This window comes from Glandiceps talaboti, chromosome 7 (genome assembly GCF_964340395.1).
Source record: "Glandiceps talaboti chromosome 7, keGlaTala1.1, whole genome shotgun sequence".
Classification (NCBI taxonomy): Eukaryota; Metazoa; Hemichordata; class Enteropneusta; family Spengelidae; genus Glandiceps; species Glandiceps talaboti.
Genome location: NC_135555.1, coordinates 162,038 through 189,367, shown reverse-complemented (window position 1 = coordinate 189,367; position 27,330 = coordinate 162,038). Strand labels below are relative to the sequence as shown.

The window sequence follows — 27,330 nt, the reverse complement described above, 5'->3', positions numbered from 1 at the left end:
ACGTACGTACTGATGTCAAATTGTACAGAACACCAATACACTACATTAGCATTGACAGTGTATCGACTTTAATAAATCTCACATTGAGCGCCAACCTAAAATTTGAGAATAGCAGGAAATTTCCTTTCAATCTTGCAGAGAGAGAGAGAGAGAGAGAGAGAGAGAGAGAGAGAGAGAGAGAGAGAGAGAGAGAGAGAGAGAGAGAGAGAGAGAGAGAGAGAGAGAGAGAGAGAGAGAGAGACAGACAGACAGACAGACAGACAGACAGACAGACAGACAGACAGACAGACAGACAGACAGACAGACAGACACACACACACACACACACACACACACACAGACAGACAGACAGGCTGCATCATCATATGCCAATTGCTGGGGTGGGGATGCAGACACCATCCAATAGTAAGCACTTAAAGAAAATAAGGACATGTAGGCCATTTTGAGGCATACAATATCAAACCATAGAAGATGTCGATAGCCATAGGCATAGAATACTTGCTTGTGATATTCAATTTCACTCTCGGTACATAGTATCTGGCTCTTTTTTTTTATTTGTATATGTGTCTTAAATATATCTAGCACACACACACACACACACACACACACACACACACACACACACACATACACACGCACACGCACGCACACGCACACATATATACATGTGTTTGTTTGTTTGTTTGTTCGTTTGTTTGTTTGTGTGTGTGTGTGTGTGTTTTATGTGTGTGTTTGATGAGGTGTCTATCTATGTTTGATATCCTTTGTCATGCGTCAGACGTTTCTTAGCAACCAATGTGACCATTTCTGGATTAATAACACAAGCCTTCTTCTCATTTTCAGCAGCGGCTGAAGGTCAACGTAAGAACTATAAAATGACAGAAATACCTAGATCTGCTGGATGGCTAGAAACAACCAAGGATCTCAGTTCGGCACATCTAGTCACAATGACGGTACACAATTCCATTTAATCATTATTGCAACTGATCAAAAATGTGTTTAGATTGGATTTAGTAGCTAGTAATATCAATTCAGTATGAAAGTACCATGATGTAATCAAAATTATTAATGTGAATAAAACATCCAGCAATTTGAAACTCTGTATATTTTTTGTTATTATATCCCTTCATGTTGTCACGGTGATATTCTGAACTGAAATATCGTAATTTGTGTTCACCAGTTTTTTACACTTTCTTTTCCATCCCTGTTAATGTTATATAACTTATACAACTTAACCAACCAACCAACCAACCGACCGACCGACCAACCAATCAATGTATTCTTATCCAGCCCATGTAAACAACTGTATACAGTTTATGCATATTTCCTTTGCTGGTCCATAGACTCTCCACTGTCTATATATGTTTGGTCTCTGTTAAAGCTTGCAGATTATCCATGCATTGTTTTATATTCCGTTTCAAAAAACAATCAATACAATGACCAACACGCGGTTTTGGTATTTTTTCAGCAAAGAATTAGGCAGTCAGTTAAGTTCCTATCTGAGTGTTATAACAATAATGTCTTTCTCTATATATCGCTTATTTGCATCTTCCTATCCAAAGGTATCATAGTCATCTTTGTTAATATTACATATACACTACATAGACACTAATATAGAACTATGCTATCCTGTATCACTGTACAAAAGGTTCCTCCAGCAAATCATAGGGTTGGGGCTGGATTTCAAGAATGCAAAGAAGAAACTTTGTCGTTTTAAGACACTTACACTATTAAAAGTATGGCGTATTGATTCATAATTTTACATGATGATGGGGGAGGCAAAGAATAAAAGGGTCCAATCTAAAATTGGAAATACTATGCCAATAGGACCTATACTTTCAATCTTGCAGAGAGAGAGAGAGAGAGAGAGAGAGAGAGAGAGAGAGAGAGAGAGAGAGAGAGAGAGAGAGAGAGAGAGAGAGAGAGAGAGAGAGAGAGAGTTATTACATGGAACATATGGTAACAGGACAACTGCCCCCCTGGACATTTGCCCCCGGACAATTGACCCCGAAGGACAACTGCCCCCGGAAATTGCCCCCGAAGGATAACTGCCCCCGAACGAAAAAAAAAGCTAGTATTACAGATGAACGGGTTTGTCATTCATTAAAATGTCACCGTCGGCAACTTGCCGCCGCAATTTGCGTACATTATACTCACTACATTGACATGTTTTTTTTTGTGGGTATGGATAAGCTTGGTTTGTGATCTGAGGCCTGAGTAACATTGTTCTGCTACATGGGGACATGTGAATATATATCATCCACAAACACAAACATGAAGTCATTAGAACTTGTTAATGTGAGTATATATTATGTGAATTACGGCGGTAAGTTAAAGCATCATGCCGACTTTTATAATTGTCGTAATAATTATCACAGATGACAATAGAGTAAAACGTGCAAATGTGAGTATATATTATGTGAATTACGGCGGTAATAATTGTCGTAATAATTATCACAGATGACAATAGAGTAAAACGTGCAAATGTGAGTATAAATAAATTGATTGATTGATTGATTGATTGGTTGGTTGATTTTTATTACCTGTACAAGAAATAATTTCAGATCACTTGAAAAAGATATAATATATATATATACAAAATTTATACATGTAATGGGAGTCAGAAAATAGCTTTGCTAATCAAGTCTGACCCCTCACATTAATGGTTAATAGTTAAACATTCACGGGTGTTACTAAACGCACTCCCCTCCACCCAACCTCCATCCCAATCCCAGTCATTTTACAAGTGATGAGAAGAAAGTTCGGTAAAGAATGCCAACTATGTTATATATTCTTTTAGTAAATCCATTTTAAGTAACCACTTGAAACTATGTCGTGTTGGTTCCTTCCTGATATTGTATTTGATGTCGTTCAATGTAGTTGCACCTGTATATGATATTGATTGTTGTTCAACTGATGTCTTCACTGGAGGAATACATAAATTGCCCTGAAACTTCTGTCGTGTATTGTATTCATAATTCAACAGCGTGCAATAATTGGTTATAAAATAGAGTGTGGTAAATTATTGTGTATTAAGTCGTAAACAAAAACACCTACTAAATGCGTGTGTAACTTAAACACGTCGAGAATTGTTAACCGGTTGAAAAGAGGAGAAGAATGTTCCAGAAAATTATGTGAATTACGGCGGTAAGTTAAATCATCATGCTGACTTTTGTGAATGACGTAACAATTATCACAGATAACAATAGAGTAAAACATTTGAATGTAGTGAATATAATATACTAGTATGCAAATTGCGGCGGTAAGTTGCCGACAGTGACTTTTAATGAATGACAAACCCGTTCATCTGTAATACTAGCCTTTTTTTTCGTTCGGGGGCAGTAGTCGGGGGGGGGGGGGGAGTTGTCCTTCGGGGGCAGTTGTCCGGGGGGCAATTGTCCGGGGGGCAGTTGTCCGGGGGGCAGTTGTCCTTCGGGGGCAAATTGTCCGAGGGGCAGTTGTCCTTCGAGGGCAATTGTCCGGGGGCAATTGTCCGGGGGGGGGGGACAGTTGTCCTAGAATCGGAACATATACTGAAATGAATATGCAATAAGAAAAGATGCTGGTTTTACAGTAAAAATAGGTATTTTTGAAAAAAATGAATTAAAAGTCAATCATGGGTTGCACGGTGCCATCAACATGTTTTTTCTTGTTACTGTGGCCCGCCAAAAACGCTTCTTATTTTAAACCTTGAACAGACAAAAGATAATTCATTTGAAAGAACTCATGACTTTGTTCATTCATATGCTTGGTGGCCACAGATCGTCTTCATCATTCTCTGCAAGTCGAGCCAACCTGATAACTTCTACAGTCGCCTCATTTTGAACTTGCAGTTAAAGTTGTTACTTCGCAGATTAAGCTTAATTATGGTAAGTCTAAATTATCATCCTAGGTATTTCGAACGTTGTAAGTACGAAAGTTGATGTGGTCTAAGATAACTGTAGTCGGAGCCTGTAGCAATATTCGAGAGCTAAGTACATGGACGTTGCTGTGGAAATATTTGCTCAGAGAACTCCGACAGTCCGTCAATGTCACTATCGGAGCGCACATTTTCAGAGCTAACTGGCACATGCAATGTATACTGTTTCATAATTATATTCTCATTTATTTTATTCTGGTGGAGTAATTCTTCACTTTCGTGAAGAGCCTCTACATTTACTAGAGTGTGGTTTCGCTTGAAAAAAACTTAAATTATTACGGACTTGACATTTTGTTAGCTCATTACACGCCAACAGATTAAACAAATAAATGCAATGTGGATTAGTTGTCTAAATTAAATTTCATGTTTGATTTGTTTAACTTCATATTTTCACAGTTTTTGGTCAGAGCAGACATTCAAATCACGACAAATTTGTTATTTAGATAGCCGTAGGCCATTGACAGCAATTATTATGCTAAGATGTTGTACAAAATACACCGAATGTGAATTTTCGACTTCAACATAAGTAGTTTTCTCTCTATTTATTCACCTTGGGGCAGTAAGGGAAACATAGTGAATACAGAGCGATGGAACACAAGGTAGACCGTTAGTTTTTCCCGGTCATAGCTTTAGAACTAGCCCAGACTCGTTGCAGGCATGTCATAAACTGCTTGTCCTCATCAGTGAAAGAACATAATAGTTCCATCAAATAACATTGAACAAAATCCTTTATCTGTTGCTTTAGGCTGTGTCAATGTGTTTGTGTGAAAGGCCAGCTAACACTTGATGATAGGGTGTGTCTTGTCAATAACAAAAAGTTATTTCTTTTCATGTAAACAAATTGAGTGTATATATCACACGAGATGACAAATGAGTTTATATATCTCACGAGAAGACGAACACCTTATGATATATTTTGGGTTTTTCTTACATATTTTTTTTATATTCTGCAACATTTCAAAAACCTTGGATAATAATTATCGTTTTGCAGTATGGTAGAATGAAGTAGTCGGATTAATGTATATTAACGACTTGTAAATTCACCCGGGAATTTCTATTATATTAACTTTTTACTTACACAACTCCATCCTTCGTTAATGCATTTATTTGTAAATCCTCATGAAACGCACAGGGTAGTCTGCTCTCGGGGTCTGGAGGTACATTTTACAATGCAGAACGTACACAGGTATCGTTCCTTTTCATTATCCAAATGGCGCTCGGCCTTCAATATGCAAATTATGATGGTACAATATATATACATATTCGGAACCAGGGATTACTGAGAAGAAAGTACGTCCATTCCTTCCTTCGTTACTTCATTCATTGCTCACGCACACACACACTCACACACTCACTCTCAAATAGCGCACTCACATTCTCACGCAAACACACACACACACACACACACACACACGCACGCTGACACACACACACACACACACACACACACACACGCACGCACGGACGGGCGCACGCACGCACACACATACACTCACTCGCTCGCTCACACACACACACACACACACAAGCGCGCGCACATACATTCACACCCACTCACCCACTCACCCACTCACTCACTCACTCACTCACTCATTACAATCCCTAAGGTGTTGAAATCGAACCTCTTCTTATTTCTCTGCCTTTCTTTGAGCCTGCATGACAGTTTTGTCGATTTATAGACTAACAAATTCACATGTTGATCTTTTCCTTTGATTTCAGGAAAGTGTCATCTCTCGTGTAGTTTTGCTATGTCTTCTGGTGGGCATGTCCTGTGCGTTCCCTAGCAACCGTAGGGACAAGTGGGAGGAGTATCGATCTTTGCTGAAATCTGTGTTTGCATTAGAACACCCTGAAAATAGTATACAGAGTAAGTGTTAAGTGATCATTACGTGCTATTATCTTCTAACAGATGAAGACCAACAAAATGTAATTTTTGTACATCCGTACAGATATGACACAATGGACAATACCCAGTAAACAACAAACAAGTTAACACAGAAATCCAGAAAATCTACCTTTACTCGTTGTCAACGTTGTCATGATACTGGGTGACGTCTGTGATGTTATCATCCATAACAGATACAACTATAGCTAGCTAGCTGCTAGCTGGATTTTCTAGACTAAGTGTAAATTATACACCCCCCCCCTTAATTCCATTTCGCCAGTTCAATAAACTATACATACAACATCTATACCATACACCATGCCTAAATATCACAAAGATGTGGTTTATACACATGCGCACTTAATTTCTGTCCTCTAATTGACAGAGAGAGGCTGGTGTTCCTATGACCTTGGATATGAAAATAAATGTTTAAGTGACAAACCATGGTGCTTCACCGGTGTTAATTCGGACAAATCTAAGGGGTTGACGTGTTCTCCAACAGAAGGTAAGACCAAATAGAACAATATATACTCTACTACTATGTTGCCTGTCTACAGCTAGTCCTGTTAGCACACTTACGGGACTCGATTCAGTTCTGTCCGTTCCGAGTAAAACTATTCAATTTCCTATATAAATTGTTCAATATTATGAGTACAGATTATGTTTTATATGTGTTGACAATAGCTTACTGCTCGTGAGTTGGCACTGTGGGCTTATTGTATCTAAAAAGCACAAATCCACTGCCTACTTGGTGTTTAGGGTGTAGTGATGTACATGAATATAATATTCTTAGCATTTAGTGTATGCATGGCGGCCCGATGTGTTTCTACCGCCATGGTATATGTGAGTAGAAAGTCACAAAGGCGCAGAAAATAGTGATCACAACTATATATTATAAAATTGACCCATTATGTGTCTTTTTTTAGATCCATGTGCTGGAGGGCCATGTCTTGAGGGTGAGACGTGCATAAAAACTGGTACAAGTGGCCATGCTTTGGGATTTGAATGTATAAAGGATATGAATGGTATGTCCTACGTTCTTGCATCCGAGAGACTTGCCGTTCGCTAATCGTGTTGTTTTCCATGATATTGTTATCAGCAATGCCAAAAAGTTACCGCTATCTGAACAATGGCATTGTCAGATAAAAAGAGCATATACAATGTACTGTAGCTAGCTGACATGTACTATAACATGACACGAGTCATGATGGGCAAATGGTTAGAGTGGCCGGCTTGGAAAGTGTTTTATAAAAACCAACATATCATTATTGCATCTCAGATCAATAAAGGGCCGTTCAATATAGTGATCTAATATTTTCAAAGCAGCAGAAAATGAACTACTTACGATTTCTAGCAAACCTTAAAGAAAACTTTTATTTCGTAATAGCACCGATTTCGGCCTCATTCAAAGCCGAAGCCAGGTGAGACAGATAGTTTCGATACCCAAGACTATGCAGGTGTCGAATTCTCTAAATTTAGAAAACCATCAAAACTCCAACGCCTTGGTATTTACAATAATCAAATGACAATAAATCCTGCATATTAAAGCGTGTCCTTAGCAAGGTATGTCATGCATAATTATAAGCGTCCTGGAACATGAAACAAAGCTTAATAGTTGAATCACGTTTCCAGACATACTAGAATCAGATAGTATCTCAAGATATTCATTTCTTTACTAGTGTTGGCAACATGTAAAAACCGCGTCATGTCTGAACTCCAAGGTCCTTAAATCATTGTCAAATAGTTTCTTTACCACAAATTCAAACACAGTAATTACAACTTCGACATGACAACGAACGCATCGTTTTGTTGGCCGGGCAGTTCCACAATTAGCAAAATATACTAACACATGTTAGATACATCTTTTCATCCTACAACAACTAAACATACATAAAGTTTTACAGAGGAAGTAAAAAATATGTTGCCCAAACTTGTGTTATCCCAATGTCTACTATGATGTTACTGGATCGGAGTGTCTGCATGGAACACCCCTCCCCTCATCGCCCGTCATACAGTATGTGATCTTCACCCACATACAAGGAAGTTTCTTCGCTGTTTGTGGTTTACCACAGATGTCTCTATTCTAAAATGTTGCCATAGTGTTTGACTCCCTACAGATATCTCTATGCTTACTCATTTCAGAGCTAGTACTGGAGACGGATGAGTCTGATATGTTACTTATCACCATATGTCATTATTGCGCTGACACAGGACGACTTTGTGTAGAACTACCCGGTGGTGATTTTGGATGTTTCTTTCCCTGAGAACTAAAATGAACAGGTAGGCAGACACGGATAGACCGTGAACATGTTGAAGCAGGGCACTAGTCTGTAAGATACGCCATTTCGCGGAACCCTCCTGAGGGGATATCCAGATACACAACGTGTCTTCAAGCAGATTAGGTAAATGCATAATGTAGCTTGGAAGAAGTCTTGGTATCAACAACATGGCTTGGAAGAAGAAGTCCCAATTTTAACATCGCTAGATATCAGTTGTATAGGACTTGGGGCTGTGGAGCGTTCATAAATAAACCGTCTTCACTCAATTTTGCTGGTTCTGTATGGATACAAATCGAGGGTCTCAAGTAGGGCACAAATACAACGTCTTGAAAATGACTTTGGGACCCTATTTTTTTAATATTCATATAGAGCCAGTTAAATGGGGTGAAGTTGGCTTATTTGTGAATGTTTCATAGTATATAGCCCCAAGTCTTACACTTCTGATGTTGCGATGTCTGGTACAATCCGTTAATTTAGTTACTGGGACCCTGATTTTTTATTCCCTTATGGAAGGCTGAATTGGAAAATAAGTTAGCCATCAGATGTCACGGACTGGGTACCATATTTAAAATAAACAGTCTTATTTATAGCGAACTACAATATCTATGCAATTGTTCGGGTCATTCATTTTGGCTCTATAGACCTACAAGTTAGTTCACACGACTAAAAGTTCTCAAAAACTTACTGATCTGATCAAGATTTCTTGGCACTGCGTCTATATTTAACCTATAACCTGCTTTGTCATAATTATTTATAAATTTTTGCGTTTCACAGGTATGACTTGACAGTGAGAAACCCAAACGAAGATTATAAATTCACATGGTCGACAACTGAGTAGTTGTAGCCACAATGGACGTACTCCTTGATACTTTGATGCACATGATGCAGTAGTACTGGCGAAATCGGATAACAGTACTACCGGATAATTTGGAATATTCTTATGGGGAAAAAATAGTATGAATAGAAATACATGATTCGTTGCTTTGTTTAAATTTGGTGTAATTAGGATTTATATGTGATTTCTTACTTAGTGTTAAAACATCTATAGTCACGGAGTTAAAGCTCGCTAGGTGTCACTTGTTAAGACTAACACTGGTCACAGAGTTAAAAATACTCTAATGTGTCACTTCTTAAAATAAACATTGGTCACAGAGTTGAAAAAAAATCGCTAGGTGTCATATGTTAAAACTTTGGCCACAACGTCAAAAAAAAACCAACTGCAGGTTGTATTAAAATGCCCAATAAATATATCTTCAATATATGAACTTTCGTGAAAATAGAGAGAGAGAGAGAGAGAGAGAGAGAGAGAGAGAGAGAGAGAGAGAGAGAGAGAGAGAGAGAGAGAGAGAGAGAGAGAGAGAGAGAGAGAGAGAGAGAGAGAGAGAGAGAGAGAGAGAGAGAGAGAGAGAGAGAGAAATTAGTCATTCGCGATCGCATGGCTGTCACCAAGTCATCACTGAATCTAGGTTTTAGAATGTATTGCGGCAAAGCCGCGGGGAATTTTTTAATTTACTTGGTAAACGACTGCTTCTGAGGTTTAATTTGGTTGAAATCACGAGCAAAATATTTCGAGCCTACCCTTGCAGACCATCAGAATTTTCGCCCACCTCTGAACTCTCATTTTTTTCATGGCTTCCCAAATTTCTCACCAGACCACAGTCTGAACCAACATACCAATTTTTAAAGCGTATTTTACAAGTGATTGTACAATTTCGATCCCCTATAATTTTCTGTCAACCTTTAAAGATGACAACCTCAAAGTTGAAACATTAACAAATGCTGTATTAGTATGAAAAGTCATACTTCAATATCTTCTATGGTATAAACAGAAAGTTGTTATGAATCACAAAGGTTGAGTAGTTTACATGTAACATGGTAAGAATATTGAATGTTTAATCTCTGTCCTGATTGAGTCCTCATCAGACAATAGTTGACCTCTAGATGGCGCTATGATCAATTCGCTGATGAATACGTTGGTTAGAGCGTACATTGATGGTGTAGAATACAATGGTTTATACTTAATTTGCTAAATTTACTCTCAAGCACTTGAATAATTATTTGATGATTTTGTGTGATACAGTACACACATTTCCTTTCTTGTATATACAGTGCAACAACAACAACAACAACAACAACAACAACAACAACAACAACAACAACAGGTTCTGATGGAGATAAGTTAAACTTGACTACTAGCCTACTGTGATATACAGTGCTGGGTTTCCGCTAATATTTTAACTTGTTTACAAGGAATTTATGTTGCATCAATCAAAGTGATGTGACCCCTACAATTTTCATCATGCTTTATATCATATATAAACATGTTGGGGACTGGGTGTGTGTGTGTGGGGGGGGGGGGGGGGTTGTTATTGGCCTAAACAAAGTTTGTTTATTGCAATTGTGTGAAATTGTGCGATCATCCCTTATTCATATACAGCCAGGTAAAATGCCAATTTTCACGATATGCTGTATAACCATACAAAACTTCGCCAGTGGCATTTAATATCTGTTGGATAAGAATTAGTTGGAAGTACATTTTGATTAAATAAATAACCTGTCATTGTCTACTGCCTGCTTTGAGTCTAAAGTTGGATGGATGAAGGGCTGTTATACAAATATAAATATATACAAATATATATCACTGTTTGAAAATAGTCTTTTGCATAGTAACTGGGTCACAACGAAGGGGGCTTGTCCTCCTAGGATACCACCCATACAAGCTATACAAGACAGAATTACCAAGCAGAAGTGTATTGCTTCTAGCTATAGTAACTTGGAATGATTTGTCAAATATACAATAGTATACTCTGTCATCAGCTGTTATTTTCACTTCTGTTTATTTACGTAACTTACAACAACATGTATTGGTAAATTGCAATTGTGAAGTATTCACAGAATCAAAAATTACTTGTACATCAAAGCTACTAAATTTTTCTGTTGAACATGGAAATTTCATATATGTACATTTATTTTTAAAAGCACAAAGCAAAAATGCTGATGTCTACAGTGTAGTCTGGAAATCTGTGGAGTTGTTATAATTGTACGTAATATCATGGAATACAATGATAACAAGTCCGTGTTGAGGAACATAATGATTGACATGTAAGAGCTCCAATGCTGACTGACAATGTTAAGAGAAAAAACTACAGTCTTTACTACTCAGTTCATTGGTCAGTTATTCAGTCAATTTACAAATTAATTGCAACAAGTCTTTGTTGAAAACATAGTCCAACATTTCAACTTACAAATATGGCTGTCATTCGGTCATTATTGTGAAGGTCATGAAATAGTGTGATGTACATAATTAGACCCCAGTATCTGACAGTAGTGTTAGGTTTGTTTCAAACCGGTCCATGCATGTCAGCAGCATATATGAACACTTTCAATATTATGCATAATTTGACCTTGAACATTGAGGTCAGAGATCAAAGACACACTAGAAAGTACATCATGGATAACAAAGGTGTAAACACTCAAAATGAAGTCTGAATCTATTAAGCTTCCAGAGTTAGTGGGCAAATGTGAATTTTTACAACAAATATGGCTGCCATTCGACCATTATCATTGAGGTCAAAAAATTAAAGTAATGTGCATATGACCACTATAGTACCAGACATTTGTGCCAAGTTTTTGTTGAAATCAGAGATACAGGTGCATGGACACATGCATGGACAAGCGGATGGATGCTAACATAGTAGTTTCCCTCGGCCTTTGCCTAGTTAGTGGGAACTAAAAAGGACTCTTTAGTAGTTCACAGGCATATCAAAGTACTACAATAAAGAAATTTATGTGAACTTCTGAAAGATCTTAATATCCCACGGTTTCAATAAGATGCGCTCTCTAAAACACTGAAATTTTAGGAAGAAGTCTTAATAGTGACACTTCAACATAACACATTGGCATGGTGATAAGGAAGCACAGTGTACCCTTTAATTTTTTTGTTTTGTTTATTGGACAAAATGCTAAAAATGTTTTTTTTCTTCTTATGAATCACCATATAGTGTGGGATAGTTTAACATCAAATTAGATGGGTCACAAGAAATTAGCTGTACATACATCACTTGCACATTAACTTGCATTAGAGAACACACTGGCCACCAATGGTATTTGATAATAGTCTAATCACATGACCATCTAAAGGTCAAAGTTTACATAGAGGCAGCTGTAAATGCTTTCAATATACTGAAACTCTTCTAATATTAAAATTGCTCCATCTCCCCCTCCCCCTCCATCAATATACTGGAACTCTTCTAATATTAAAATTGCTCCATCTCCCCCTCCCCCTCCATCTATATACTGAAACTCTTCTAATATTAAAATTGCTCCATCTCCCCCTCCCCCTCCATCAATATACTGGAACTCTTCTAATATTAAAATTGCTCCATCTCCCCCTCCCCCTCCATCTATATACTGAAACTCTTCTAATATTAAAATTGCTCCATCTCCCCCTCCCCCTCCATCAATATACTGGAACTCTTCTAATATTAAAATTGCTCCATCTCCCCCTCCCCCTCCATCAATATACTGGAACTCTTCTAATATTAAAATTGCTCCATCTCCCCCTCCCCCTCCATTAATATACTGAAACTCTTCTAATATTAAAATTGCTCCATCTCCCCCTCCCCCTCCATCTATATACTGAAACTCTTCTAATATTAAAATTGCTCCATCTCCCCCTCCCCCTCCATCTATATACTGAAACTCTTCTAATATTAAAATTGCTCCATCTCCCCCTCCCCCTCCATCTATATACTGAAACTCTTCTAATATTAAAATTGCTCCATCTCCCCCTCCCCCTCCATCAATATACTGAAACTCTTCTAATATTAAAATTGCTCCATCTCCCCCTCCTCCATCAATATACTGAAACTCTTCTAATATTAAAATTGCTCCATCTCCCCTCATCCTCCATCAACGCCAACTAACTAGACCCCAACTCCCCTATCTACATATCAGTAAATATATAGCAGACTATTTACATAGCGACAAGCTAACTTGCTGAACACTATAGCAGACTATTTGCATAGCGACAAGCTAACTTGCTGAACACTATAGCAGACTATTTACATAGCGACAAGCTAACTTGCTGAACACTATAGCAGACTATTTGCATAGCGACAAGCTAACTTGCTGAACACTATAGCAGACTATTTGCATAGCGACAAGCTAACTTGCTGAACACTATAGCAGACTATTTGCATAGCGACAAGCTAACTTGCTGAACACTATAGCAGACTATTTGCATAGCGACAAGCTAACTTGCTGAACACTATAGCAGACTATTTACATAGCGACAAGCTAACTTGCTGAACACTGTAGCAGACTATTTGCATAGCGACAAGCTAACTTGCTGAACACTATAGCAGACTATTTGCATAGCAACAAGCTAACTTGCTGAACACTATAGCAGACTATTTGCATAGCGACAAGCTAACTTGCTGAACACTATAGCAGACTATTTGCATAGCGACAAGCTAACTTGCTGAACACTATAGCAGACTATTTACATAGCGACAAGCTTACTTGCTGAACACTATAGCAGATTATTTACATAGCGACAAGCTAACTTGCTGAACACTACAGCTAAGGTAAATTACACAAATATATATAACATATTGAGGACTATAAATATTTCTTCTCCTTTTCAATCCTTGTTTTTGTAATCAGTGCATGTGTTTCTTTGTTATTGTTTTCTAACAATCCTAAGTTTTCAAATTTTCTTAATTTCACAAACTTTTAAAACACATGAAAGAATAAATGTACTTGTACAGTTGTACTATGCCATAATGTTTTTGTTTCAATATCTGTTCATAACAGATACATTCTCTGCTTCTATCACCTACCATGCACCAAGATAAATCTTCACAATTACAACATTCTTCTATTTATGTATAAAGTCATAGTCTGGCAATTTTAAGGTTGACATCCTCGAATTCTATGTCTTTTAAAATTATGCAATTTATGCTGTTGTGTGAATATTCATTTTTTTCAGAAGACAGCCATGCAACTAGCATTTGTTTAGATCAAGTTGCATACACAGCTTCAATATACTATATACTATACAATACAGTTTAAGTTAACAGATTTTTGATAACAATTATGCCAAAATGGATTCTGTTCAAAAGTAAAAAAATGTGCAGTATTAAATTGGCAATAAAGTTAACTTCATATTATGATTTGGCTTGACAGCAATGACATGTGCCTTGATTTGTACTAATTTACTGGTGTCAGTATCTGCATACCTCTCTTCATTTTGCTTTGGACAAAAACTATAATTCAAACATTGGTTTGAAATCACTGGCAGTAAGTTACACAACAAAGTTACTCTCCATGTCTTCATGCCAGTACCTATCATGCCAGCATTGTCAATGACAATAACACTTGCACTGATTTTTAAACCATTCCCAAGTGTTATGTATCCATACATGTACATGACTATACAACTGTCACACTTGTACATGATGATACATCAGTAACTGTCAAATTGGTCAAAATAGTCATTGGTTACTCATTGGTAAATATTTATCATTCTCTTGGTATGGTTCATTCACTGGTATGGTCCACAATGATAAAGCTACAATGTACATTTGTTGATTTTGGACAACCACAATCATGACAGCATTAGTTCAGCCCTACTTATAGGTATAGCTGTCAATGATCACCTACTACATTGGTTCACATGACAACAATTATGCCAGCATTGGTTCAGACCCATTCATTGGTATAGCTGTCAGGCTGCTACATGAACCAGCACTAGACGGGCATCTTGAGTTAGTGGGTGTACGAGGGGCAGTGGCTTCTTCAAACTCCCTCTTGATATCATCCATGAGTTCAGGTTTTTCCAAAACTTCAATCATACTCATAGCCAGTGCTTTTGCTGTAACCAGAGTGCGTTTATGAGCTGAATCTGTACCTGCAGCTTGTGTGAATGCTGGTGTTTTGACAATTGCTGGGCTGTCAATACTGAAGGTAGGTCTGATGCTTGGTACACGGTGGGAGACATTACCCATATCTGATGAACCAGTGGGTGTCAGTACACTCTCTGGATCAGTTGAGAAAATAATGCCAAGCATCTCTGCATGTTTCTGGAAGAGTTCAGCTAGAAGACAATTGTGAATCATGCTTAGATAGGGTCTTCCAAGGAACTCAAAATGAGCTTCACACCCAGATGCTTTGGCAGCTGCAACAATACATGCAGCTACTCTCTGCTGTAACATATGCAAGTCTCTAGCATCACCTGCTCTTAAGTAAATCTGCATCTCTGTTTCCTCTGGGATCATACTTGGCTTGACGCCTCCTTTTGTGATGATACCTACAAAGTAACAACATGAATTCATATATCAATATAATTTCTAAATATTTTACTCTTCAGCTAATGCAGATGACTTTATGGTGGTTGCACAATCCAGATAAATCAGTCACTGTGTTTTTGTCAAAGTGGCTGTAAGGATGAGAAATAGGTTTTTTTTTTTTAATTTTTAATTAATAACAAAGTCCAGATGTAAACTTAGTGTTCCCTTGGGTTAGTTTCTCAATATTAGACTGACTTTAGGGCTAACAGAATTATACCAATAAATCATGTCATTTTTGACAAACATTTTTCAAGGCTAACAAGCTTTAACAAAAATTCTTAACTCAAAAATAAGTTCTAATTTTTGATAAGTATGTATTTAGTTACTCAACATATGAACCAAGCTCAAAATACATTTCCTGTGTAAATACATGTACTGGAATTGTCTAATGGTTTTGTTAAAGAATATTACCAAGTCTAATCATTGATGTTGTTTGCGAAGTTTACTTTTGTTGATTATAAATTTATATATATTTGACTTGTGTTTATTAGCTGTGCAGGTAAAGACAGAGTAGCAAGAGAAATGACTACAGTAGGTGGACATTTTCCTTGGCTGCCAGCTTCTTCTAATAAGCACCGTGAATGACCCATTGAAGTTAAATGCTACATCAACAAACTTTACAGGATATGTGCATTTTGTTATAATCAATTATGCATATACCAAGATATTGGAAAGTTGAAGTTTGCACACGTAAAATGTTATCTAATTTCCCCAAATCATTATTTATGCAAATGATTCATTAAACTCTGAGCTACATCATCAAGCTAGGTTACATATGCTTTGTTATTATCAACATGTGTATTAAATTGATAAGTTAGAAGCTTGCATGAAGATATTGCCTAAAATTCTCAAAAACTGTTATTGATACACATACATCATTAATGTTCATAGGATGCTTACCAAAACATAATCAGTACTTTAATTAGCTCACAGAAGCACTACATTAAATTTCATTTTAAAACAAGAATTCATAGATGACATAATCCCCGCTGTTTGGGAGCTGTTGATCCCTGTTTGGATTGTAACATTTCTTGTCTGTGATAGGTGCAATCACAAAGTGACATGCATATGTACCTAAAAGTACACTAAAGATAAAAGGAATAGTCGAGCACGAAACTACTGACCACATACAATGTTTTGATACCAATGTACACAGATACAAGCTGAGTGATACCAGTATATCTGTCCCTTAATTTAACAAAATCACATCCAATGATGCACAAATTCAATCAAAACAGGTTTTCACACATTGTAAACTCAACTTTACTGTACTGTGATCGCTAATCATGCTTCCAGAACATTCTTGTTAACCATGTGCTTTGTAATGAGTCAGCATTTAAACATGACCCCTCAATTCCACAACTTTTAGTACAGTAGTACCACCTCCAACAACACGATATTGTCAGCTATCACAAGTTTTTAGCTTATGCAAATAGCGACGAGATAGGGGTCCCCAACGGGTAGCGGGTTTGCCGCAATGCATGCTGGGAAACCCCCACAGAGTTGTAAACCGGAAGTGGATAGAAAGTAAGAACCCATAGAGATTCAAAAGTTCCAGGGCCCCTAGAGGGCGCCCTGGAACTAATTACGAATAAGATCGAATATTAAAAGCCTTGGGAAAATATGAATGTACCTGTATAATGTGAGTTTAACAGAAATATTGCACAAAACTATTAGAAATATTACACCAACTTTGAATGAGATCTGTTCAGGCATGCCTGCATAATGGCTTTGAACATGAAAAATTCATATCAAAATGGCCGTCTAGTGGCCATATTGGATTTTATCACAAAATAAATTGACATGCATATGCATGTAACCTGTTTATTTTGCCAGAGAAGTATTTGTATTTGCATTTGCATATCAATGGGACAGTTTCGGACAGTTGTGACATCACTCCAGGAAAACTATTCAGTACTGCACTTAGTAAATACCTCCAGTATATCCACATATTGTGCAAGAAATCATTGTACATGTAATACATTTCACAGGCATTAAAAAACCCTATTCCTGTGTTGTTTATGCTGAACAGACTAAATTAATACAGTTAATTGTTGTCCATAGAATAAAGCAGCGACAAGCTTGGTGTATATTAAACATGAATACTCTGCTACATTAGAAAATCCCTTCTGAACATACTCAAACATATGGTTTAATTTTCACTGCAAAATGACAAGAATGGATTTGATTTTCCAGCTTAGATTCTACTTTGCACAGAAAACATATGTGTGGAGGCCCTATTAGGTAAACTGATAAACTAGATCTATGAAAATATTAGTAAATGAATGTATGGTACATATACTTGAGGCATTCACTGCCCACATCTATCTGGAAATTAACATGAGCTTACCAACTGATATAAACCTGTAACATTTCTGCTATATCTTCTTTTTCCTTAATTTTCTTACAAGCAAAATTAAAATATTAATATTAATGTGTAGATCTTATGCACTGCTATAGTTAAGAAAAGACAATTTACAAGTAGTCTGAAAAAAATTACAAAAAAAAAAATGAAATAGTGCCAATGGCGTTGTAGCACCACTGGGGAATTTGGGCAATGATAGATGATGTAATTTTCAGAGGGTTTGATTCATGGCTGGTACTGTGATCTTAGTAGTGAGGCATAAGACAATTTTTAAAATTTTCATGTACATGCCTATCTCTTTCTGTTGTTATCTGTGCAATGTCTATCATCAATTCACTGTTGCTATGAGCAGGTCGTGTTGCTGGGCATGTGTGTTCATTTTCTGTAAGTTTATCCTCATGCCTATCTACATGTAGCTATTGACACTCCTCCAAACATCCCTCTAAAATTTCTGCATCCCATCCGCCTAGTTTTCCTATTAGTTGTCTATGAGATATAACTTTTGACCAAATTCGCATTTTTATACCTAATTTGCATATCAATAATGGGTCATGATGTCCTGAATAATTTTTCATCTACATATTTACAGAAACATCCTTACAAATTTTCAGCCCAAGCTGCCTCTAGTTTTGGTATTAGAGAGTTTTTACCAATAATAATAATAATAATGTGAATTTATAATACACATTTTCTCCCAAGAGCTCAAGGCGCTCACAATTATTACCCCTGGCACGGATCAATAGTGGCACAAAAGTCCTTTTACTTTCTCAACTCCCTAGGGGTGCATACAATCCATTACAGCCTCTATAAGCACATAGATGCATTCACATTGCAACCTCTATCCTACCAGATTCCCAATTATATAGCTGGGTTGACTGAGGCGAGTTGTGGTTCAAATCTTGCACAAGGACTTTATAGTCATGATTCAGAAACAAAAAGTACTGATTGGGCTCACACTTGCAATCTTCATATTCTTGCCACTCTTATCATTCACCCATCATTATTCCATAACAAGTCATATTTTAGTCCTAACTTGCATGTTTCAAATGGGATCACTATGTTATTAGTAACTCTTTGGCTACACATCCCTGTGAATATCCACTAAATTTCAGACAAATCTGCCACATAGTTTTTATGTTTCTTCCCCAAAGCACACAACTATGACAATCATTTTCATTTGAACAATTTTCCATCTACATGTACATGACCTATTAAAGTAATGACTCCACCAAATATGAAAGTAATTGGTCTTGTGGTTTTTTATTTTAAAGTCATTCGCACACACACACACACACACACACACACACACACACACACACACACACACAACTTCACCTATAGCACTACTGAACCACAACCTTGTCAAAGATTCAAGCCATTTTTTTTTTGTCATTTGCTGTTTTAAGAAAGGTAACATTCAACAGTTCGATATCGTAAACTCTCATCATCAACAACTGTGTTTTCAAGCAAATATAAATTCTTAAAGGTAACTTAACAATACCATGAGGAAAGGAAATTGGAAATCAGCTTTAATTTATTGTAATACAGTTCAGTGAATGACCATTGTACATAATAGTTCATTTATTTATTCCCAATATATTTCATTAGAGTCTAGTGTATTATGGCAACAAATGAATATAACCATGTCTAAGAATCCAATGACTGACAACTTAATTGGTTTTCAATTTGACACATTTTAAAGTCCATTGAGTCTAGTCAGAACATTAATACATTCATCTTTATTCATCTTGTGTCTTTTCATGACATAATAGGATCTCTTATTAAGCTGTGTTTGCAACACCCCCCTATTTTTCTTTTTCTATGTGACTGTGAAATCCATTAATCAAAATATTATTTTCATGACAATTAATATCCCTTGTAACCATTACAATGTATGTTTGTATTACTTTTGTTTTACTGCCTTGTCCTAGACGATTCTATCTGATTACTAGGTAGATATACATATTGAGTAACCCTACATGATAAATGATTACTGTAAAGTTCAACATCAAACTGGATTGATTTTTATTGAAAATATATAATTTGTTATTTGAATCTGTCATGCTCATGTTTCTTTATTAAAAGGTAATATTTTTCACTTAAATGCTATCTATCTCTTATTTAATGTGCTCTGGTAAATGCTAAATATTAAAATTATTATTTTTAAACAAATTTAATCTCAGAACTGCTAGACTTTATAGTAAAATACATGCGATGGAATCATGTTATTATCAATATTTGAATCAAAATCTTTCATATGAAATTAGAATTTTTCACAGAATTTACTTACAATTTGACAGTCCTGTGCATTGGAATTCAGTTTCTTACACGACTATGATGAACCTTTCCTATATCAAGCAGCCCTGACTAGAAGTCAGAAAATGTAGTCAACAAACATAAATCAAATACAGACTCAGTATAAGGTGTTAAAGATCATCTGACACTGCTAGATGAATTCAGAGAGTAAAATTTAATTTATTTTAATAAACAAACACACACCCAAACAAGGACAAATATGTTGATAGAGAATGTTGGATTGGCATTTCAATGACACCTTTTGACATTCATTTATTATCTTGATATTCAAACTTAAAGAATTCTGTGAAATTTATTGTTGTTCATATTCTTAACATTTTTGAAAACAAGGATACTAGTATTTTATTTCCATATTTTTAATATCAAATGGGTATTATTCTAATTTCGTTGATGATAACATGACAGCCAAGTACAGGTATAAATAAGACAGTGTGTGTCATAGTGAATGCAATGTTTTTGTAATTTTACAAGATGGAAGGTAGCAGGATGCACTGGAATGAAATTCAGAGATTTAGGTATGCTAGACATCAATCAATGTTTCAAATGACCAACAAACACATTTGACTTCTTGAGCTGACAGGACAGCATGAGACAGCCCCTTAAAATCTAATTTACATCTAAAAATTGGCTACTGCATACTGCTGGGTAAATAGTGATAAAAACCAATAGATTTGCAAATGCATTTGTACTATCAAATACATGCAACTTGTTAACCTTGTACGTACCTTTCTAGAAAATCTAAATAATTACACTCTAGAAATAGGGTACATGTACTGATAAGAATGAGCAATAGAGTCATTATGACGTTCCTGTTATATGCATTAAGCAATTCACATTGTTCTGTTTTACCTATTTCTAGTTTGGACAAAATCAAGAATGATAAAATACTGGATTGTGGGTACAATATAGACTGAAAGAGTTGGCATTGTGGGTGCCCTATGCTGTTGTCACTTACATAGCAAGCATGCAGGCGTTGGCATTGTGGGTGCTCTATGCTGTTGTCACTTACATAGCAAGCATGCAGGCGTTGGCATGGTGGGTGCTCTATGCTGTTGTCACTTACAAATGTACATAGCAAGCATGCAGGAGTTGACATTGTGGGTGCTCTATGCTGTTGTCACTTACAAATGTACATAGCAAGCATGCAGGAGTTGACATTGTGGGTGCTCTATGCTGTTGTCATTTACATAGCAAGCATGCAGGAGTTGACATTGTGGGTGCTCTATGCTGTTGTCACTTACAAATGTACATAGCAAGCATGCAGGAGTTGGCATTGTGGGTGCTCTATGCTGTTGTCACTTACAAATGTACATAGCAAGCATGCAGGAGTTGACATTGTGGGTGCTCTATGCTGTTGTCACTTACATAGCAAGCATGCAGGAGTTGACATTGTGGGTGCTCTATGCTGTTGTCACTTACATAGCAAGCATGCAGGAGTTGGCATTGTGGGTGCTCTATGCTGTTGTCACTTACATAGCAAGCATGCAGGCGTTGGCATGGTGGGTGCTCTATGCTGTTGTCACTTACATAGCAAGCATGCAGGCGTTGGCATGGTGGGTGCTCTATGCTGTTGTCACTTACATAGCAAGCATGCAGGAGTTGACATTGTGGGTGCTCTATGCTGTTGTCACTTACATAGCAAGCATGCAGGCGTTGGCATTGTGGGTGCTCTATGCTGTTGTCACTTACATAGCAAGCATGCAGGAGTTGACATTGTGGGTGCTCTATGCTGTTGTCACTTACATAGCAAGCATGCAGGAGTTGACATTGTGGGTGCTCTATGCTCTTGTCACTTACATAGCAAGCATGCAGGAGTTGACATTGTGGGTGCTCTATGCTGTTGTCACTTACATAGCAAGCATGCAGGAGTTGGCATTGTGGGTGCTCTATGCTGTTGTCATTTACACAGCAAGCATGCAGCAACAATAACACACAGTTCAGGCAAGTTATTATATTGAATATTATAAAAGTTACTCATTGTACAATTCATAGTGAAATAATGAAAGCAAAGACTTGCAAATAATGAAAGCAAAGACTTGCAATCAACTTTATTATTTTGTAAAATATTTAGTAATATCATGAGGTGAGACAACCAATAATCATACCACATTAAATGCTTAATATGTTGTTTTTTTTTAGAATTCATTGTCTCATTTTTTTTACAATATAAAACTCATCATGTGGCAATATCTTTGGCTTATTTTTACATTCAGTGCTTTGCAAAAATGTATATACATGTACCTTCAGAAAATTTCAATCGTTTCAAAAGGTATGACATCAGGCAATATGTGTACTTTTATGACTTTCATGGAAAAATTATTAAAATTTCCCACATTTTCCTCTCTTACAGAGGTATAAAAATGATAAGAGTTTTTGTTTAGATGGTATGTTGGTAAAATCTACCAGTGAGCCAACATATTTTACTAGGGTGTCATCAAAATTATGGTACAAGGTATGCAAATCTCTAATTCTTGAGCTTCTAAGTCATTGACTTTTTGCTTGTAAATCAAAATGTTTTTGACTTCATTGTCTTCACCTTTGAATGTTCCTACCCTGACAGAAGAGAAACACTGTTCATGAAGAATTTCACCTCGCTTTTGAAATTTTCATACCACATTGTTGTGTGTAAATAATGGCATGTGTGTTTGATGGTTTTCTTTGGTGTCCAATCTTCTATGTTGTTTGTACAATTTACTATTGTTGAGTTGAATATATTTGACTTCTCTTTCTGAGCTGTATAGGTTAATGCATAGTAGCAGGAGAAATGACTACACTAACAGTAAGAGGACATTTTTTTCTGGCTCTAATGGCTTCTAATAAAAACCTTGAATGACTCATTTAAGTTAAAGATACACCAGCAAGATTTATAGGATATGCTTACTTTGTTATCATCAATGTACTACCAAATCAATTTCAATTTGAAGCTTGCATAAATATTTCCTAATTACTGAAAATCATTAACTATGCAAACGATTGAATCATTAAATCATAAGCTTTGTAGGATATATGTGCTTTGTTATAATCATATGTAACGGGTTGTTGGTGATTAAATTGACCATGCTGTAAGTAAGAAGAGTGTTGTTCAGTTTGACTCTACTGAACAACGCAGATTTTCCCCGGGTACTCCAGTTTCCTCCTGCATTAACACTGAACCCATGAGGGATGGCCCTCACTGGACTTCTTGGGAGACAAGTGTTTATATGCTTAAAGAACTATCCAGTATAAATAAAGATTATTATTATATTATTATGTAACAAATTAGAAGTCCAAATCTTCCATTCTGAAGATATTGCTTAATTACCAAAAATATTAATGAGATATTAATAATACAGACAGATGGACAGACAGACAGATGCTTGGTATCTCTTAAGCTCCCCCTTTGGGAGCTAAACACACTAGCTCACATCCATTACAGTGTCAGTTTGACAGGTTATAGCCTTCTCATCATTATCTTGTCCTATCTATCCTCGGGTATTCACAATAGCATATAGTGGTCAAGGTTGTTACATTATCTTGAATTTCCAATCAGTGAACTCAAGAAATCTGAGCAGTGATGTGGACACGAATATAAGTGGGTTTGAAATGACACAGTTTGCTCCCTCGATCATGTTATCAGACAGAACAGCTCTCACAAGATTACCCAAATGGAAAATAATATTGTGTATTTGTATGCTATCATGATTCAATTCCATTAACCTGTATTTTACATTATGTTACAGATCACACCCACCCACACAGTCATGGTTGTATTACAAGCTGAGTAGATATTCTTCCATTTAACAATTTAGCTTGTCAGCCAAATGACAAACAACAAGTCACGCATCCTATATTTCACTGCAATTTCACTAAGATTGCCTGTGTCATAGATTTTAGCTGCAAGCTGTGTTTTGATACTAGGTAAAAAGAATCTTGTCATCTTTCTTGGCATTAGCATGTGGTTGTTTTATTTTAGTTTTTCTTCCCCTAACAAGTGTTTGTGTAAAACAATCAATATCAATAAATCAAATGAAAATTTCTACTCGCAGAGTCAAAATAATTTTCGGAAGCAAATCCCAAATTTATGTTGATGTCTCCTCGGTATTGTCAGAGGTACATGTATACACAAATGATGAGATATCACCAAAACTTTGAGATTCATTTCCAAAATTTGTATGACTCTGGTAGAAATTTTCATTTTTACTATGAACTCAGAGTCCATAAACATTCCCTGTCGCAATATTATTGAAGATATCTTATAATTTTAGTTCATACATTGAATTCAATATATATCAATTTCATTGTTCACTTTATGTGGCAGTATTAAACATTCTATATTATTTACATATACTGAATTTACTTTGTTTGCAAAGACATTTTGCTGCTGTGTACTATAACTGTACACTGTACAAGCCATAGTTTTAGTGTATGAATATAAGCATATAATATATGCATTGTTTCATTTTCTTGAATTCTCAGAAATTGTTTTTACTTATTTTAAAGAGGAATTTCTTATCTATTTCACTATTGATATCAGAATACATGCAGTTATCAGTCTGTTAGTAGGAAACCACCAGGCTTTATGTTTTGTTTTATTTTTCAGGGAAAAACATAACATTAAACATCATAATGAACCACACTTGACCTCTTCATGGCACCATCCAAGATGTACCACAAAGAGACATATTTTTCGTTAAAGTGGCCATATGGATGAGGATTGGGTATTTATTTTGGATTTTTAATTCATAAAACAATTTTATCATGGCTTCCTACTTGAAAAATCAATGTGAAACAACATATGCCAAGTCCTTGTTTGTAACTCAATTAATTGCAAAAGATTAATAAAATGTGTAACTGTAATTTTTGCAATATATTGAGTTTCAAAAATAGACTTTAGCAATGTTGTTTCAATTTGATTTTTCAAGTAGGAAGCCATGATAAAATGGTTTTATAAATTCATATGGCCACTTTATAGTCAGTGGAAATTGTCTATAGGTTTGATGTAATCAAGGTCTGTCTTATAGACTCTGTAGTGTAACATTTGATGTAATCAGGCTGTCTTATAGACTCTGTAAATGCAACATTCGATGTAATCAAGGTCTGTCTTATAGACTCTGTAGTGTAACATTTGATGTAATCAAGGTCTGTCTTATAGACTCTGTAAATGCAACATTTGATGTGATCAGGCTGTCTTATAGACTCTGTAAATGCAACATTTGATGTAATCAAGGTCTGTCTTATAGACTCTGTAGTGTAACATTTGATGTAATCAGGCTGTCTTATAGACTCTGTAAATGCAACATTCGATGTAATCAAGGTCTGTCTTATAGACTCTGTAAATGCAACATTTGATGTGATCAAGGTCTGTCTTATAGACTCTGTAGTGTAACATTCGATGTAATCAAGGTCTGTCTTATAGAGTCTGTAGTGTAACATTCGATGTAATCAAGGTCTGTCTTATAGACTCTGTAAATGCAACATTTGATGTAATCAAGGTCTGTCTTATAGAATCTGTAGTGTAACATTTGATGTAATCAAGGTCTGTCTTATAGAATCTGTAGTGCAACATTTGATGTGATCAAGGTCTGTCTCATAGACTCTGTAAATGCAACATTTGATGTGATCAGGCTGTCTTATAGACTCTGTAAATGCAACATTTGATGTAATCAAGGTCTGTCTTATAGAATCTGTAGTGCAACATTTGATGTGATCAGGCTGTCTCATAGACTCTGTGGTGCAACATTTGATGTGATCAAGGGCTGTCTCATAGACTCTGTAGTGTAACATTCGATGTAATCAAGGTCTGTCTCATAGACTCTGTAAATGCAACATTCGATGTAATCAAGGTCTGTCTCATAGACTCTGTAGTGTAACATTTGATGTGATCAAGGTCTGTCTTATGGACTCTGTGGTGCAACATTTGATGTGATCAGGCTGTCTCATAGACTCTGTAAATGCAACATTTGATGTAATCAAGGTCTGTCTCATAGACTCTGTAGTGTAACATTTGATGTAATCAAGGTCTGTCTCATAGACTCTGTAGTGCAACATTTGATGTGATCAAGGTCTGTCTCATAGACTCTGTAGTGTAACATTTGATGTGATCAAGGTCTGTCTCATAGACTCTGTAAATGCAACATTTGATGTGATCAGGCTGTCTCATAGACTCTGTAGTGTAACATTTGATGTAATCAAGGTCTGTCTCATAGACTCTGTGGTGCAACATTTGATGTGATCAAGGTCTGTCTTATAGACTCTGTAAATGCAACATTATTATTATTATTATTATTATTATTACTTTATTATCCCTCACGGGGAAATTTGTCTTGCAACAGCACAGAAAAGCATACGTATAATCTTTCACGTTAAAGTAGTACTAAAAACAACAAAAGTACGAAGACATTAAAAACTGTGTAAAAGACTACATAAAAAAGCAATCACATTCCTTTACTTCTTACATTCTCTGGTTAAGTATTCTGATGGCAGAGGGTACGTAAGTGAGCCAAGCACGACGTGTTCTCAAGGATAAAATTCGATACCTGCGACCCGAGGGAAGCATCTCAAAATACTGAACTAAGGCATGGGGAAGGGTCATTGGTAATTTTTGTGGCTTTAACAAGTGCTCGTTTTCCATATAATGATTTCATGCTTTTACATTCAGTTCCACATATTTTAGTACAGGTATTAACAACTGTCTGTAATTTGTTAACATTTGAAACAGTCAATCCTCCAAACCAGCTTAGAAACGAAAAGGTAACTACACTCTCAATGTGGCTAGTCTAGAGTAGAATGCTTTCAATATATCTGGTCTAATATTCAGTGACCTTAGTTTACGCATTTGATGTAATCAAGGTCTGTCTCATAGACTCTGTAAATGCAACATTTGATGCGATCAAGGTCTGTCTCATAGATTCTGTAGTGTAACATTTGAAAGGATCAAGGTCTGTCTTATAGACTCTGTAAATGCAACATTTGATGTAATCAAGGTCTGTCTCATAGACTCTGTAGTGTAACATTTGATGTGATCAAGGTCTGTCTTATAGAGTCTGTAATGCAACATTTGATGTGATCAAGGTCTGTCTTATAGACTGTGTAAATGCAACATTTGATGTGATCAAGGTCTGTCTCATAGACTCTGTAGTGTAACATTTGATGTGATCAAGGTCTGTCTCATAGACTCTGTAGTGCAACATTCGATGTAATCAAGGTCTGTCTTATAGAGTCTGTAGTGTAACATT

The 27,330-nt window shown here is 36.3% G+C and overlaps 1 protein-coding gene across 1 annotated transcript; it reads right to left on the bottom strand.

Moving 5' to 3' along the window:
• Positions 1–14,772: 14,772 nt before the first annotated feature.
• LOC144437310 (peptidase M20 domain-containing protein 2-like) lies at positions 14,773–18,318 on the bottom strand. Its single transcript, XM_078126233.1, has 2 exons — positions 18,237–18,318; positions 14,773–15,395 (listed from the first exon to the last, which is right to left on the bottom strand). Exons 1-2 carry the CDS (start codon positions 18,316–18,318, stop codon positions 14,773–14,775), a joined length of 705 nt encoding a protein of 234 aa, XP_077982359.1.
• Positions 18,319–27,330: the final 9,012 nt, after the last annotated feature.

Excerpts from the sequence above, each read along its gene's own strand:
- LOC144437310 (XM_078126233.1), bottom strand. The coding sequence starts at position 18,318 with ATGCGAATTTGGTCAAAAGTTATATCTCATAGACAACTAATAGGAAAA. Across the intron at positions 15,396-18,236 it reads TGCAGAAATTTTAGAGGGAT|GTATCATCACAAAAGGAGGC; the intron begins GTTTGGAGGAGT and ends GTTACTTTGTAG.